At 38.3% G+C, this 15,005-nt stretch overlaps 1 protein-coding gene across 2 annotated transcripts in view; it reads right to left on the bottom strand.

Moving 5' to 3' along the window:
- Positions 1-5,830: 5,830 nt before the first annotated feature.
- The window catches only part of IFIH1 (interferon induced with helicase C domain 1), a 29,288-nt gene continuing 20,113 nt past the window's right edge, over positions 5,831-15,005 (bottom strand). Inside the window, exons 8-16 of one of the 2 annotated variants that reach the window (XM_005152652.4) lie at positions 14,809-14,925; positions 14,235-14,358; positions 13,911-14,144; positions 11,689-11,945; positions 10,083-10,232; positions 9,274-9,435; positions 8,762-8,952; positions 6,810-6,903; positions 5,831-6,699 (exon numbers count right to left, since the gene is read on the bottom strand). In XM_005152652.4, the coding sequence (XP_005152709.2) occupies positions 6,517-6,699; positions 6,810-6,903; positions 8,762-8,952; positions 9,274-9,435; positions 10,083-10,232; positions 11,689-11,945; positions 13,911-14,144; positions 14,235-14,358; positions 14,809-14,925 (1,512 nt within the window). In that variant the 3' untranslated portion in view covers positions 5,831-6,516. The remainder of the gene's footprint in view (positions 6,700-6,809; positions 6,904-8,761; positions 8,953-9,273; positions 9,436-10,082; positions 10,233-11,688; positions 11,946-13,910; positions 14,145-14,234; positions 14,359-14,808; positions 14,926-15,005) is intronic. The other variant, XM_031052312.2, reaches the window with a different exon arrangement.

Genomic DNA, 15,005 nt, shown 5'->3' with positions numbered 1-15,005 from the left:
TTCACGTATATTTACTTTCTGAAATAATAAATGATGGCATAAGAATGCAAAACAAGAAGCAGAAACAGATATAATTTAATGTCTTCCACATGTAAGGAGAATTACATTTTTTTCTCAGAAAACGATAAACTTCCTTAGGCCATGTAAGGAGAACGCAGAGAAGTAAATATCCACAGGCCCAGTGCAAATTCTGAAACAGCGCTTAAAACACCAACTGCACGTATTTTATTTAGCTCACTGAAATGAGGTCAACTGAAAACAGGGAAAACTCTTGCGACCGCAGTGTCAAGTTACATAACAGATACCTCTGCAGCGAGAAGAATCGCCCCAGAAGGGAACCAGCAGCATGTCGTGCTCATCAGGCTGACTTTACCCACGTATCCTTACTCCCGGTGTGCCTTAGAGCCGCTCCGGGGAGCGATGGCAAAGCGGAGGCCGTTCCCCCAGCCCGGGCCGCGGGGCTTGTAAGGAGGGAGCAACGGCCGGGCGTGGGGGGGGGACTAACGGTCGGCGGGAAGTAGGCACGCTGCCCCCTAGCGGCAGTGCGCACCATAGCGGCTCAATCCGGCCTGGAAAGGGACAGAAACGGTTGAAGGAGGCACCATGGCAAAAAGGAAATTCATGGTAGTCCTGCGGAGAAGGACTTGGGGGTGTTGGTCAATGAGAAAATGAACATGAGCCAGCTTCAGTGTGCACTCACAGCCCAGAAAGCCAACCGTATCCTGGGCTGCATCAGGAGGAGCGTGACCAGCAGGTCGAAGGAGGTGATCCTGCCCCTCTGCTCTGCCCTCGTGAGACCTCACCTGGAGTATTGTGTGCAGTTCTGGTGTCCGCAACATAAAAAGGACATGGAACTGTTGGAACAAGTCCAGAGGAGGCCACGAGGATGATCAGGGGGCTGGAGCACCTCCCATATGAAGACAGGCTGAGAAAGTTGGGGCTGTTCAGCCTGGAGAAGAGAAGGCTGCATGGAGACCTCATAGCAGCCTTCCAGTATCTGATGAGAGCCTACAGGGATGTTGGTGAGGGACTATTCATTAGGGACTGTAGTGATAGCACAAGGGGTAATGGGTTCAAACTTAAACAGCAGGGGTTTAGACTGGATATAAGGAAGAAATTCTTTACTGTTAGGGTGGTGAGGTACTGGAATGGGTTGCCTGGGGAGGTGGTGAATGCTCCATCCCTGGCAGTGTTCAAGACCAGGTTAGATGAAGACTTGGGTGATATGGTTTAGTGTGAGGTGTCCCTGCTCATGGCAGGGGGGTTGGAACTAGATGATCTTAAGGTCCTTTCCAACCCTAACTATTCTATGATTCTATGTCTTGGGGTAGCAGCGCCATTAAGCCTGCCCCGCACAGCCTTGTATCCCGAAGGTAGCCGGGTCCCTCAGGAGCGGTCTGCGCTGTCGGCTCCTTTCTTCACTGCTCGTTGCGCTTCCCCAGCACCGCCAATGCTTTCAGGCTTGCTGGCGTTGCTCCGTGAGGTTGGATGCTGTTTAGCCCATCTGCACATACCCTGCAATGCACCCAGGATGGTCTCAAAAAGGAAATCCTTCCAGCCGTCCTACCACAGAGCCAGTATCATTCTTTCAGATGCTTAACCTGAGCATGAGACTAGGCCACACCTTTCAGATGTATTAGGAAAAAAAACAACTAACCAACCAACAAAAAACTCCAAAGAGGCAAACAAACCCCCCCAAACCAAAAGGGGAGCTGTAACATACTCCTCAAAGTATTCATTCTTACGATGTGATGGCAGGAAACCAAGGACCAGCCAACAAACAAACCAACCAACTTGTGCAGGGTGTTCTGCCACCCAGCCACGGGTTCAGGCTTCGTGTTATGTACAGAAGGGCATCAGCTACAACACGAAGCCTGTTGTCCACTTATTGCATGTAGCTTCCCAGCCATTACACATGGTGCCCATGCCAGAGGAGACACTGCCTGGCGGGGGGCCTTCCTCTGCTTGGCCTCCACAGACTGCTAATGGCAGCCAGGCCCAACCACACCCCCCAGGCCAGGTGCAGCTTCCTTCTTGCTGCTGCCTCAGCCTACGTGGCAAATGTCAATCATCAAAGGTGGCCATAAAGCAACAGGACAGTCACTAGATTTGACATGAGACTTTGAGACCACTGACTGGAAGTTGCAGGTTGGGCTTCAGCATTTTTGAGTTTGCATGTGGAGTCTGCTAAGTGACCTCACCTTTCTCCCTGCATTAGTTTTGTATTTCTCTTCTGTGCTTAACACCAAAAAGAAAAAATAAGAGGGTGAGGAAGGGAGTGCAAAACAGTGGTGCCTCTGTGTGAAGTCACACATGGGGACTATGATTTTTCAGAGGAGGTTATCAAGGACCAAGTACCCAAATCTGACAAATTCAGTAGAACCCCTGTGGCTTCTTTGAAAATCAAAAATGAGATTAAATAGGTTCCCTGTTACATGAAACTGCCCAGCAGAAGTTTGACTAATGTTTGACAGAGAAATAAACCTCAGTGTATTGCCAACAAAGATAGTGAAGTTACTACCTTAGCCTAACAGTATGGGCTGGAATTTGAACCCTAACCATTACACCAGCCTTGGTGAGGCAGCAGCTCATCTGGGCAGTGTTTTGGCAACATTCCTTATATTATATTAGGCTTGGTGGGGGGATTTTTGAAAAGATATTAAAATCAACTGTCTGAAAAAGTGATATGAAACATGCGTTATTTTCCCATAAACCCTGTTTACCTCTCTCCCTAGTTCTTGTCAGAACAACAAAGTACAAGTTATACCAGATGAAGTTTCTGAGTAAGATCCATTCTGTTGACATATGCCATGCAAGGAAAAAAAAGAGCTGAAAAGGTTAAAATACATTGTTCCTGATACACTGTATATGAAGAGCAGAACTGAGCTCAAAAACAATAGGTTCCTAACAAGATAAACCGCAGCTACTCAAAATTCCCAAAACAGAAAAGGATTGTGAGAAATTATTTTTCCCTATGTGACTTGTGCTTCTTATTCATATTTCCAAACAGTTACTTCTTTCCTAGCATTCTGGGCTGCCATATGTACTTTCAATAACACAGTTCAGAGAAATAGATTTTTTTCCTACCACCATTGGTTATTTCTGACAACCAGAACATCACAAAATTGCAAATGGAGGTTTTGATCAGGCTACTTTTTACTTCCAAATCTGCAGCTTCCTCTAATGAATGCATACTTAAAGAATGCCTCAAAGGAAATGCTTCAAACTCACATGATCTAAAAGACTTTACTTACTATATGCTGCGTACTATGGTTTGTTGTTTTGTTTTTTTTTTTTTTCTTTTCTAATTTGGAAGTCTAATTATTTAGCATGTGCTGTAGTAAGATTCACAAAGATTGCAGCGTTAGAAGCAAAGCAAAATTTACCTGGCAAGTTCTGTATATCTATTGCTCCTAACACCTGAATTTCCTTCTCTGGACTGTTTATACTAGCACCAGTGAATAAGCAAACAGCAATTTTTTCAACAGCCAAAGCTTTTCCTAACTCCTGCAACATTAGAACTCCATAATGTACAATAGAAATAAAAGTGTAATGAAGTTAGAAAAAGGATGAATCAGCTGGAGAAATGGAAAAATTATAGAACAGATAACACATACATACTCAGTTTGTACAGCAATTATCCAATCAGTTATGCAGCTACTCTAAGGTTACTCAGTATTTACATTTCACAGATGAGGACATAAAGATTTACAGATATAAGTTGTGCATAAGTTTGTGCAACACAAGTTGATAAAATAATGAAAAGGTAACTAAATCTTAACCAGTTCTTAAGCAGCCATATATATAGCTAGACAATTTCCCAGCAAATGTTTTTCTTCTTTCCACATTTGTGAACAAATAAAAGCTGGAAGTAGAGAATACAATCAGGATTTGTCACACTCCCTGGAGGACTTTGGGTCCATAAAGGCAACAAATGCAAAAGTAACTAGCAGATAAAATATGGCAATTTAGCTTGTTTTTTACAACTTCATACTTCCTGCATGAACAATATAGGCATGCTTTACAACCCCATTCAGAGACAATAACTTGAAGTGCAAATTCCTTATCCTACACACCAGAAGGATTCATTCGAGGTTCATAATGCATTTTGCTGAAGTGAGATTGTGCAAACTCTCTTTAAGCTTTGGTGATAATGTGGCTGAGTCACGCTAGGAACTGGGAGTGTACCAGCAGCACACTGGTGAACTACAAGAGACTAGGCATGTTTGTGATACAGCCCTGTTGCACTTAAATATAGAAGAAATCCAGCTGCATATGCTCTTATTCCTCCAAATAAAGGGAAGTGTCAAAAGCTCAGATATCAGAAAACCTACACTGCATGAAAAATTATTTGATTGAGGACTCAGCAGAAACCTATGTAACAACGTAATCTTTCAACCAGGGTTTTACGCTTCTTTAAAAGTGCTGAAGAAATTACTTCAGACTCCTGATAATGCTATGTACAGTGATTAAGTTACATAACTATAGCAACTAATTAATACAGAAATCCAGAGATGATCTGGATGATGATTATTTACCAAGAGAGACTATTCCAATAATGAATTTTTAGTATATTTGATAGCACTATGACCATGAACAAATTACATCTTGACATTGCAATCATGTGTGATCTCTGACATTTTAAAATAGATTCTTAGATCAATGTGTAAAAGGTGTAAAATTTGCCCAGAACTTAAGGCAAAATCATCGCATTCCAGAAGTAGCCAAAACCTTCAGTATTAAGCAAAAGTGTTACAATACAAGAGAGAATAACTTAGTTTCTAAGAAAAATAGATGAGGGGATGGTTTAATTTTTTTAACTAAGTACCTAATGCTGAATAAATAAATTGGTGACAATTTCATATATGTTCTGCCTTGCACAACACATAAAGGTAAGAAGAGCATTATAAAAAGATATACACAAATATAAAACACATATGTTACAAACTGTTTACACTCCTTGTCTTCCAGTGGCCTTTGTGAATTAGTTGTATTGATCAAAAATATCTGTGAAATTGCTGTGTCTTGAAACATCTTTGCCTATATAGTCTCTGAACTCTCAGCACACCTGCTTTCTTTTTACAGTCCAAAGGTAATTACTGGTATAAATCACTTTTGTGGAATAATTTCAACCTATAAATCAGACACCATTTCTGCAATTTAAATGACTTCTAATCTACAAGAATGCTAGAGTTGAAAACTCATCAGCATGTATATCTATTTAATTTCATAATGTTGTAATTCATTTATAAGTCTCTAATCCCAAAATGGGCTTTATCAGATTGGTGACATCTGAAATGTACTGCTTTTCCATTTGCAGTCAGAAATTAGATTCCTCCCCCCCCTCTGGAACAAAGGCAGAAATATAAAGAAAACCCCGCCACCCCCAAAATCTGGTACATGAAATGAAATCTGACTTTCAGAAAGTGTAAACAGTATTTATATTCCTTTTAAAAATGTAGAGCAATTACAGATCTAGCCATAGTATGATTCCTTTTTGCTGGGATATACTTTTCAACTATATTGTAACTTAGAAATGCTACCTGGGGCTACTGAAGTATTTACATGTCCATGCTCGTAAACATACCACTTTATCCTGATTTTGCAAAGCTGACTGTTATAACAACAAACAGACTTTCTTTCCACTCTCCAATATCTTACTTGCAAATAGGGGGAAAGGGAAATCTGTCAATGAAATAAATACGGAGACATATAATGCTATTTTTAGAACTGGAATACCACTATCCGTTAAATTTCTAGGGTGAAACTGCAGTAGTATTATTGTCAAAATACAGTGAAAGAGAATAAATAGTATCACAGTTGGCAAAGGTTAATCATTATAGTAATTTATTGAAAAAATACATACCTCATTATTTAGTCAGTCTAACCATCCAATTAAAGTAACACACAAAGTCACTTGGCATCGTGCTTCTTGGACAGTAAAATAATCAATTTCAAGTCAGGTTAAGGGCTTGATTTTTTGAAATATCTTTTAACAGAAACTTAGTTTTAGTCTGCCAAAATGTATGAGCTTACAGCTAAAGATAAGAGTGGAAGAACTTAGTCATGAAAATGCTGATGAAGCAACACTGATGCAGAAATAACACCCCGCCAATCTTTTAACACAGCTTCTCTTTTGTAACACTTTATCTTCGAAAGGGTTATAGCAGGAAGAAAAACAGAAAATTATCACTATGGCACATCTCAAGATATCTTGTCCTATGGTCTATGCTTGACCACAGGTCACCTAACACACTTCTGACAGTGTTGTCACCCCTTGATGGACTGTAGTGAGTAGAGATGGGAATTTGTTCCATGGAGTACCAGAGCAAATCTGAGTGCAGACAGCAGCCCTGCAACTTCGTCCTTCTTCCTTGTTTGTTTTTTTTTCCCCTTCAAGACAGTTTCCTCAGGTCCAAGGGCTTTCACAGGATGTGATGCAGCACTTCCTATGGGACAAAGGAGCTTCTAATCAGCAGGAAAAGTTGAAGGGCTTTTAATTTTCATTTTAAGTCCTTAGTCTTCATCACTTGAAGGACAATGATCTGCATAATCAAAACCAGGGAACTCGATGGGCAGCTCGCTCCATTTCTTAAAAATTTCCTTTCTTGTCTTCTTGTCTTCAAACACAATCACAAAATTTATAATCTTTAGACAAGGCAGGTCAAGACCTCGGTGAACCATCATATTTCCCCAAGCCTACAAGTATATGAAAATTACATTTCAGATAAAATAGACAAGATCATTAGGCAAAAATAAATACAGACACCACCACCACCACAAAAGTATGAAAGTAATTTTTTCCTCACTTGTCCACAATCTTTACATATAACTTCTCCATTTGCCTGGTAATCAGCATTCTTATCTTGCAGTGTCTTATTTTCTCTTGTATGGTAAAGACTTCTGAAAAATAGTCAGACAGCATGCATCAGATTCACTGCTACATACGGACTTAAACAAACAGTGACTACAATTGCTGAAATCAGATATGAAATGTAAAAGGTCATATACTCTGACTGCTGTGAACATTCAGGAGATGGAGAAAATGCAAGGTCCTTTCATGCTGCTATGTAATAGTGAAATACAGACGTCTTCCATGCCTCCTTTCGTAGCATTTCAGGAGCTGCACCCACCCTTATACACCTTCAAATAGGAGCAGCAGGATGTTAGAATCAGGGATAGATCTAGCGCATTCTTATACCATTTAGTTGAGGGGGTACTTGGTCTTGAGGGTTACTACTAGCCTGTGCAGACTGTAAGAATTATTACCCTGTAGTTTGAATTGATGGGCAACAGTAAGCTGCCAAGACAATTTAATGGTAAAAACATGGTAAAAGTTTAATGTTTAGGGCTGCAGTTCAACTTTAATGTTTCCAACATATGGGTACTAATTTCTCATAACTCTACACAAAGACGAAAAATCTTTACAAATTTTTGTAAAAGGCCAGTTATGTCTCAAAGAAACTAAAACTTTAGAGGGCAGTAACTTGGTAGGATGATGTCCGTTAGACAATTAATAAAGCATGAGCGATATGTTAGTGTACACTACCCATTACAAATTTCCCGCAGTAAGCAAATGCAATTGAAGTTGAATTAAAACATTTTCTTGGACTCTAAATGTCCATTATAAGTGGTAGGAGAAAGTCACCTCCTACCATCATGGCACAGAAAAGTTAAACAGTTTAGCACAAATGTTTACCAAACTAGACTGCATTTCTTGCAATGGAGCAAAGAAGCAAGAGCACTGGAAGAAGAGGTATGTCACCAGTATGCACATCCTCTAAAAATACAACTGTCAACGCACAGCTTGTGGCCGATACGTTGCTTGAGTCATTGGTCATAGTCAAACTCTTATCGTGGGCCTGTTACTGGTATAAGTGTGTGGTTAACTGGTGTTCATCTTTGGTTAGTGACACTGTGGAATACATACATTATATAATAAGTGACCTACTTAATATTACCACAGACCCTGTATCCTTTTCCAAAGTTTCAAACTCTGCTCAACTGTTGTGGTTTAACCCCAGCTGGCAACTAAGTACCATGCAGCCCTTGCTTGCTTCCCCCCAGTGCTGGGTGGGCTAGGGAGGGGAGTTGGACATAGGCAAACCCCGCGGGTTGAGATAAGAACAATTTAATAATTGAAATAAAGTCAATTATTATTATTATTATAAAAGAAAAAAGAGCAGGAATAAACCCCAAGAAACCCAAGTGGTGCACGATACAATTGCTCACTACCTGCTGAGCAATACCCAGCCCATCCCCAAGCAGTGATCTGTGACTTCTGGCCAGCTCCCCCAGTTTATATGCTGAGCATGATGTTCTAAGGCATGTAATAACCCTTTGGCTAGTTCAGGTCAGGCTGTGCTCCCTCCTGGGTTCTTGTGCCCCTCCTCACTGGCAGAGCACAGGAAACTGAGAAGTCCTTGACTCCAGAGTAAGCAGTACTCGGTAACAACTAAAACAGCAGTGCCTTATCAGCATTATTCTCATACTAAATCCAAAACATGGCACTGCACCACCTACTAAGAAAAAAATTAACTCTATCCCAACCAAAACCAGGACAACCTTGAAACCAGGGGCAAGAATGAACATTTCCTTCAAACTCATTAACTTTAAATTCCACAGAGCCTAGGACTTGACAATATGGGAACAATTTTTTTTTCCCCTCACAGGGCCTAGAGGGTTACAGACCCTGTGCAGCCCTGCTGAAAAGAAAATCTGTTTCTGTTGGAAAGAGATGAAGTAGTTCATAAACACTTACTGGAAATCTCTTTTCACACTGACATGATGCATGTTTTCAATAACTCGTATGTCTTCCCCAGAACATACCAGCTTGTGGCAATTTTTGCATAGGAATGTTATTAGCGAAGGATTTTTCTTGAGTGTCTTGTGCTGATGTCTCTTTGCCTTCATTTCTTTTTCCACTATACTTTGCAATTGGAAATTCTGAATCTAGAAACATATCAGTGAGAGCACTGTAATATGCTGGTGGAACAATAGCAATAGTTTTCTTTTTCAGTTATTTTGCCCAGTTCATTAACAACATGACCTCTAGTTTGTTTTCCTGACTTAAGTGTTTCCACTTTTACCAATGGAAAAGCACACTTTTCTAAAGGCCCAGAAAACATAAATTATAAAACAAGTGTTGGCAAAGAATTCAAGGCAATATGTAGAAAATAATATTATTTTAAGTTTTCCTCCCCTAAATAGATTTCAAATAGAAAGTATTTCTTTTTCTTCTTTAAAGGGAAAGTGTAGACATGCAGTAAATACCTTCTTTAAATACTCTTCCTGTGGCATCTTTTGGACATTCTGAATGGCTTTATACATCATTTTCTCACGGAAAATATTAACATCTTCACGTTCAACAGCTCCTGAGCCACTTGAAGCGACAAGTGCATAGGTGCTGTCATCAGCTCGAGCTCGACCACGAGCCTGCAATTTGCAAGGAATGCAGCATAAACAGCACAACAACACCACACAACATGTCTTCCTAGTTTTTGTAAGGCAAGACATGTACTGTTCCTTATGCAGTGTCCCCACAGAGGACTTTCATACACTTCACTCAGACAGATAAAGAATCAGTGAATAATACATACTGTTTCTGTGTTATCAAAGATATCTGTGAAAGTAATACTCAGGAGGTTTGTAATTAGCATAGCATTTTGCAAAGCAGAAACTATATTTTGTCACCAAAAAGTAAACATACATTTAAATATTAAATATATAAATATTTGTGTTAAAAATTTAGTGAGAACATGGAAAAAATGGTATTCTGATATGCAATTATTTCCTTTTGCTGTTGATGGTACAAATTTCTTTTACATCAACCAGTCTCCTGATCATATTTTCATAACTTTTCTATTAAGAGAGAGCTTTAAATACATTACACATGGAGGCAAATGTTATACTGCATACAAACTGAGGATAGCAACTGGAAATGAACCCTGTTGCAGGAACATATTCTCTTTTAGCATGGAAGTGTTTCAAAGTTATCTCCAAACCCCAGGTATATGATTTACCACTTGCATATTCCAAACAGAAAAGCACTTCAGAAAAGGAAGTTATCTATAAACTCTTACCTGCACCATAGCAATTTCATTGGTGACAAGGCCATACCGAATAACAATGTTACACTCTTTGATGTCTAGTCCTTCCTCAGCTACAGTAGTAGCAACAAGTAAATTCAAATTTCCACCTCGGAATTTATCAATAACTTCCCGTTGCTCATTCTGTACATGAAAAAAACAAACTAAAACTCAGTACATTAACTTTCAGTTTTAGTTTCTCCCATCAGTTCATTCTAATTAAGAGGTTTAAGGAATATAGTTCAATCATTTCAGAGTGGAGTGCCAAACATCAAGTGCCTTCAACAACTGCATTTAAGCATCTTTCAAGATCACAAGCGCAGAGTTCCTGTGAATATAATAGCTGTTCGGCGCCTTTTTTGAGGGATAAGGGAGCAGAAGCCAATCTTTCTAAGGTAACTAAACTTGGAGATTTGTATCCTATTTCATAGGCACTAGGAGTTTTGATAATGTAGTTGCTCTATCATTTTTGAATTAAGTACTTATTCAGAGGTTCTGGATTTCTAACACTTCTGTAACTTCAGTTTGAAGTACAGACTTCAGCATTTTCAAATCAAGTTCCAAAGTACTTAAAATTCTCCATAATAAATGGGGACTGTAATTTGGGTAATCTGTGCAGCACAAAAAGCATAGAAAATTATACACTTGAAAAATAAAGAATCCAAAACACAGACTTCTGAATTAGTTGGATATTTCAAAGATGCTTGAGCATATGACAGGAACTTCCTGTTCACTATATTCAATTTCAAAATGTTCAGGCTATGGTTTTGTTCGTGCAATGTGGTGCACAAATTAAATATAAAATTTTAATAGAAAACAAGAAACTTTGAGAGAACAATTCTTAACTCCTTTTTGAACTGAGAACAATTGAAGGAAATGGACCAGCAGTAAACCACACCATTTTTGCTTAAATGCTGAGGTTGCAATTTTATGTGCAGTAAAAAGCAGAATAGTAAAGAGGTTTTAGGATACTGACATATTTTGTTTTAGAAATGTTTAATCTGGAGGTATAAATCATCACAGAGATATTGTATATGAAGTCAACACAATGGTACTAGATAGACTGTTGAGTGATCAATTGGGATATTTTAATGGAAAATTTTAGCAAATAAATGACTATGTGTCAGTGCAAAGCATGCATATAAACCAGTGTAAGTTGATGAAGGGATGATATCAGAAAAAGGCATAATCAACATTGTAATTCTTTTCAATGTAGGGACTAAATATAATTTCAATTACTGTTGTCCTGGTAAATATAATCTCATCCAGCTATTGCATTTTTGCTACTGTAATTTTGTTCACTTCTTCCCATGCCTCATTACAACTCCTATCCTTTTTGACTACATACTCCTCTAGGAAATGGCTGTCTGTTACTCCTATTGCTATAGAATCCAAAACCAAAAAACTTGTTTGTTGTAGAAAGAGAATTGTTCTGACATTGTTCTTGATCTATCCTGAAGATTATGAAAGTAAATTGCTGGCAGGTATGAAACCAGAGCTCTCCAGGGTTCCAAACCTCAGTCTGCTTTCTAGTACTAAAGTGTAAGTAAGTTCTCAAAACATGTACAAGATTTTAATGCTGTAGTGCATAATTCTGTACCTGAGTCATGGGTTTCATTTCACTGTTATGTCCAGCACCAATAAGATAATGGGCCTTAATTCCCACTTCTTCAAATTTTGGGTTATCCTTAATCCACTGGAATAGAGCAAAGGCACTTAGCCGGGTCTTTGTGAAAATAATTCCTCTAGGTGCCTCAGTCTTCGTGAACTCCTCCATTAAAGTGTTTCGCAACTGTGTTAGCTTCTCATTTTCATATTCTGGCATTCTAGCCAACTCCTTCAGCTGTTTCTTTTTTGCTTTAAAAATAGCAGACATAAATTAAGGAAAAGTAGCCATGTAAAATAACAGCTCTAGAAAAAAAAATAAAAAAGAACAAGGGAAAGAGCAGCTCTCTATACAACTCCCAGCATGACTAATTCACATCCAGTTTGAAGAGCAGTGGCACAGCAATTATTTTTCCAAGTATGTTTACATTTATTAAAAATACACTAATCAATCAAAATAAATCACAATTAACTTTTAAACATACACTTGATCTATATTTTGTGGTAAAAATAAGCAAAAGAGAAAAACACTGTCTACACACAGGAAGTGGCACAGAGTTATGTGTACTGTATTGAAGAGCTAAATCACAGCTCATAATTTCTGCAAAGCAGTTTTAAAATAACAGGAAGTTTTTCAAGGGGAAACAGATTAATATTCACAGCCCTCAGAGTTGATAATGTTTTTATAAATTTAGACATAAATTCTCCTTGGGACATTCACTGAAGTGGGAATCCTCACTAGAAGCATGCAATGTAATAGACATCAGGATGGGCACATTGGTACTGGTATTGCACTTTTTAAAGGCATTTCAATATTCTCAGTGAAATGTTAAATGAATGATGGCTTCAAACTGAAGGAGGGTAGATTTAGGTTAGATATTACGAAGACATTCTTTACTGTGAGGGGGGTGAGTTACTGAACAGGTTGCCCCGAGAAACTGTTGGATGCCTCATCACTGGAAGTGTTCAAGGCCAGGTTGAACGGAGCTTCAAGCAACCTGGTCTAGTGGAAGGTGTAGTAGTACCAATGCAGTGGTAGTCAGTGTATCACAAACTACTACGCCACTTAGGCAGTGGCTTTCTAACTACATTCTTATCATATTTTAGAATGTAATCAAACATACAAATACATACAAAAAGTAGGTAGATGTAACAAATTCCTATGATGAACATACTGTTCAGGCTGCAGTGAGTTTATCACCCAAAGATTAACTCCACTCTAAAGCTGGAAAGAGGTTTTAGATATTCTAAAAATCTACTCCTGGCACCTTCAGTGGTAAAATAAAAAAAAAAACCCAAACCAAAAAAACTCTAATTTTCAGTATCAGGTTCCTTGAATTTCATTTACCTACAGAAATGAAAGCAAAATAATGTCCTGATTTCAGCTGGGATAGAATTAATTTTCTGAATGAAGAGTCATTAAAAACCATGATGACATTATTTAATCTATTTTTCAGAAAGATTTTTGTAACATTTCCTGAATTTTTTAACAATGGGATTCTAAATTTGTAGTTCATAGGATACAAGAAGCGGGGGTACATGCTATAGTAAAATCTATTTTCCTTTGTACTGCCCAGGAGCTGTAGGGAAGGAGAGCAAATTTGTCTACTTCCTCCTTGAAAATGGAGTAAGGGGAAAAACAGAGGCAAAAAATGATTATTGTGTGAAGGAATAACTGAATCCTAGTTCAGAGGTCTGAATGGTATGAACAAAGAGCAACTAATTTTGGTCTTTGCAATATAATCCTCTGTTTAATTCTCTCCCTAATTACTGTTTACCTGAAACTTACACAGGACCATCAGTCCCATCTCTTAGTATACAGACAGACAAAGCTTGGCAGAAAGGATTGGATAAAAGGTGTCATTTCATTACTTTTATATTCCATTTACTCAACATTTTGCCCCTCTAGAGTGTCTACTGGAATACATGTTCAACGTATCTATCAGAGTGTCCTCAGGGACACTTTACTGGAGAAAAGCAGAGAATAGTTTTTAGTTATGATCAGCAAGTACACTTTCAGCAAAATAAAGTGCCCTTGGGCCAAAGCTGAAGAACTATTACATATTGGGATATGATCACACTATACTGTTTAACGTACTCCATACTGTATGAACTGGAACATCATATACTGTCATAATAAACAACATAGCAACCTCTAGGATGTAATAATTAATGGGCCCATGAAAAATTAAATATCTCAATGTATGTCTAACTTACCATGAAATAAATTTATTAGAAATAAATCTGTTTCATCCTGTTTTGATACTGCTGGTGCATCATCATCATCATCACCACTCCTTACTGTCTTCTTACTTTTCTCATCCTTATAAAAGTTATTCAGGTGATTGTATGCATCTACCATTCGGATGGTATCATTTATCTGGAGAGCATCATTATATTTCTTCAGGTGTTCTGCGCAGACACGTTCCTTGCGTTTTTCTTCTTTTGCAGCTAAAAGTGAACAAAAAAACCCAAAGACATGCCTGTGTATAGGATGGCCCAAAGAAATCCAAAGCTGGGATATATTTGCTATGCAGTTACCTTTTTTCTCTTCTCTGATCACCCACTGTTCATATGGCTGAGTTCCAAACTCAGATTTTGGATGAAGCTGGCAATAGTTTTGAATCTCTGTCATGATCTCAGTTATCCTCTCTCTAAATGGATCCTAGAAATACATTGATTACTAGAGTAAGTAAGCATCTTCTGGCAACAAAAACACACAGAGTAATTTTTTAAAATGTTAAACCTAAGGTTGCTGTGTGTGCCCAGAGTTATGGAAATAAATAGTTCAGACTATTACAAAGATGATACTGTGAAACACCTTTTTTTTATATGAACATAATATTACTCCGGTGCAAGCATTTCAGCTATGGTTCAGAAAGTCTTTGGCCAGATACCTTAAAAACTTAACTCGCACAAGTAAAAAATTAGTTCTATTTGACTTCACTGTACTTTGCCATACAGAGGAAAGCAGCAGATAAATACACACGTTAAAATTAACACTATTAGCAACATAAATCTATAGAAAAAGAGCATTAGCCAAAAGTTTTTAATACTTTATGACACACTTTTAAAGGACAATAGAACAGTGAATTGTTTGAGAAAAACCCCATACCCTTTTTTTGTCATCTGCAATCACAGTCTTCTTAAAAGGTTCCTTCACCTGATTCTCCAGTTGGGAGGCATGTTCCTCAACAGTCATGATTCTGCATGCATCAAGATTGGCACAGATCTGAGAGAAAACAGAATGTTACTTCTTTTAACATTTGATGAGAACTACTAAAACATCTAATGAATTAATGCAGCACAGCT

This window comes from Melopsittacus undulatus, chromosome 8 (assembly GCF_012275295.1).
Source record: "Melopsittacus undulatus isolate bMelUnd1 chromosome 8, bMelUnd1.mat.Z, whole genome shotgun sequence".
Classification (NCBI taxonomy): Eukaryota; Metazoa; Chordata; class Aves; order Psittaciformes; family Psittaculidae; genus Melopsittacus; species Melopsittacus undulatus.
This window is presented reverse-complemented; position numbering and strand designations above follow the sequence as displayed.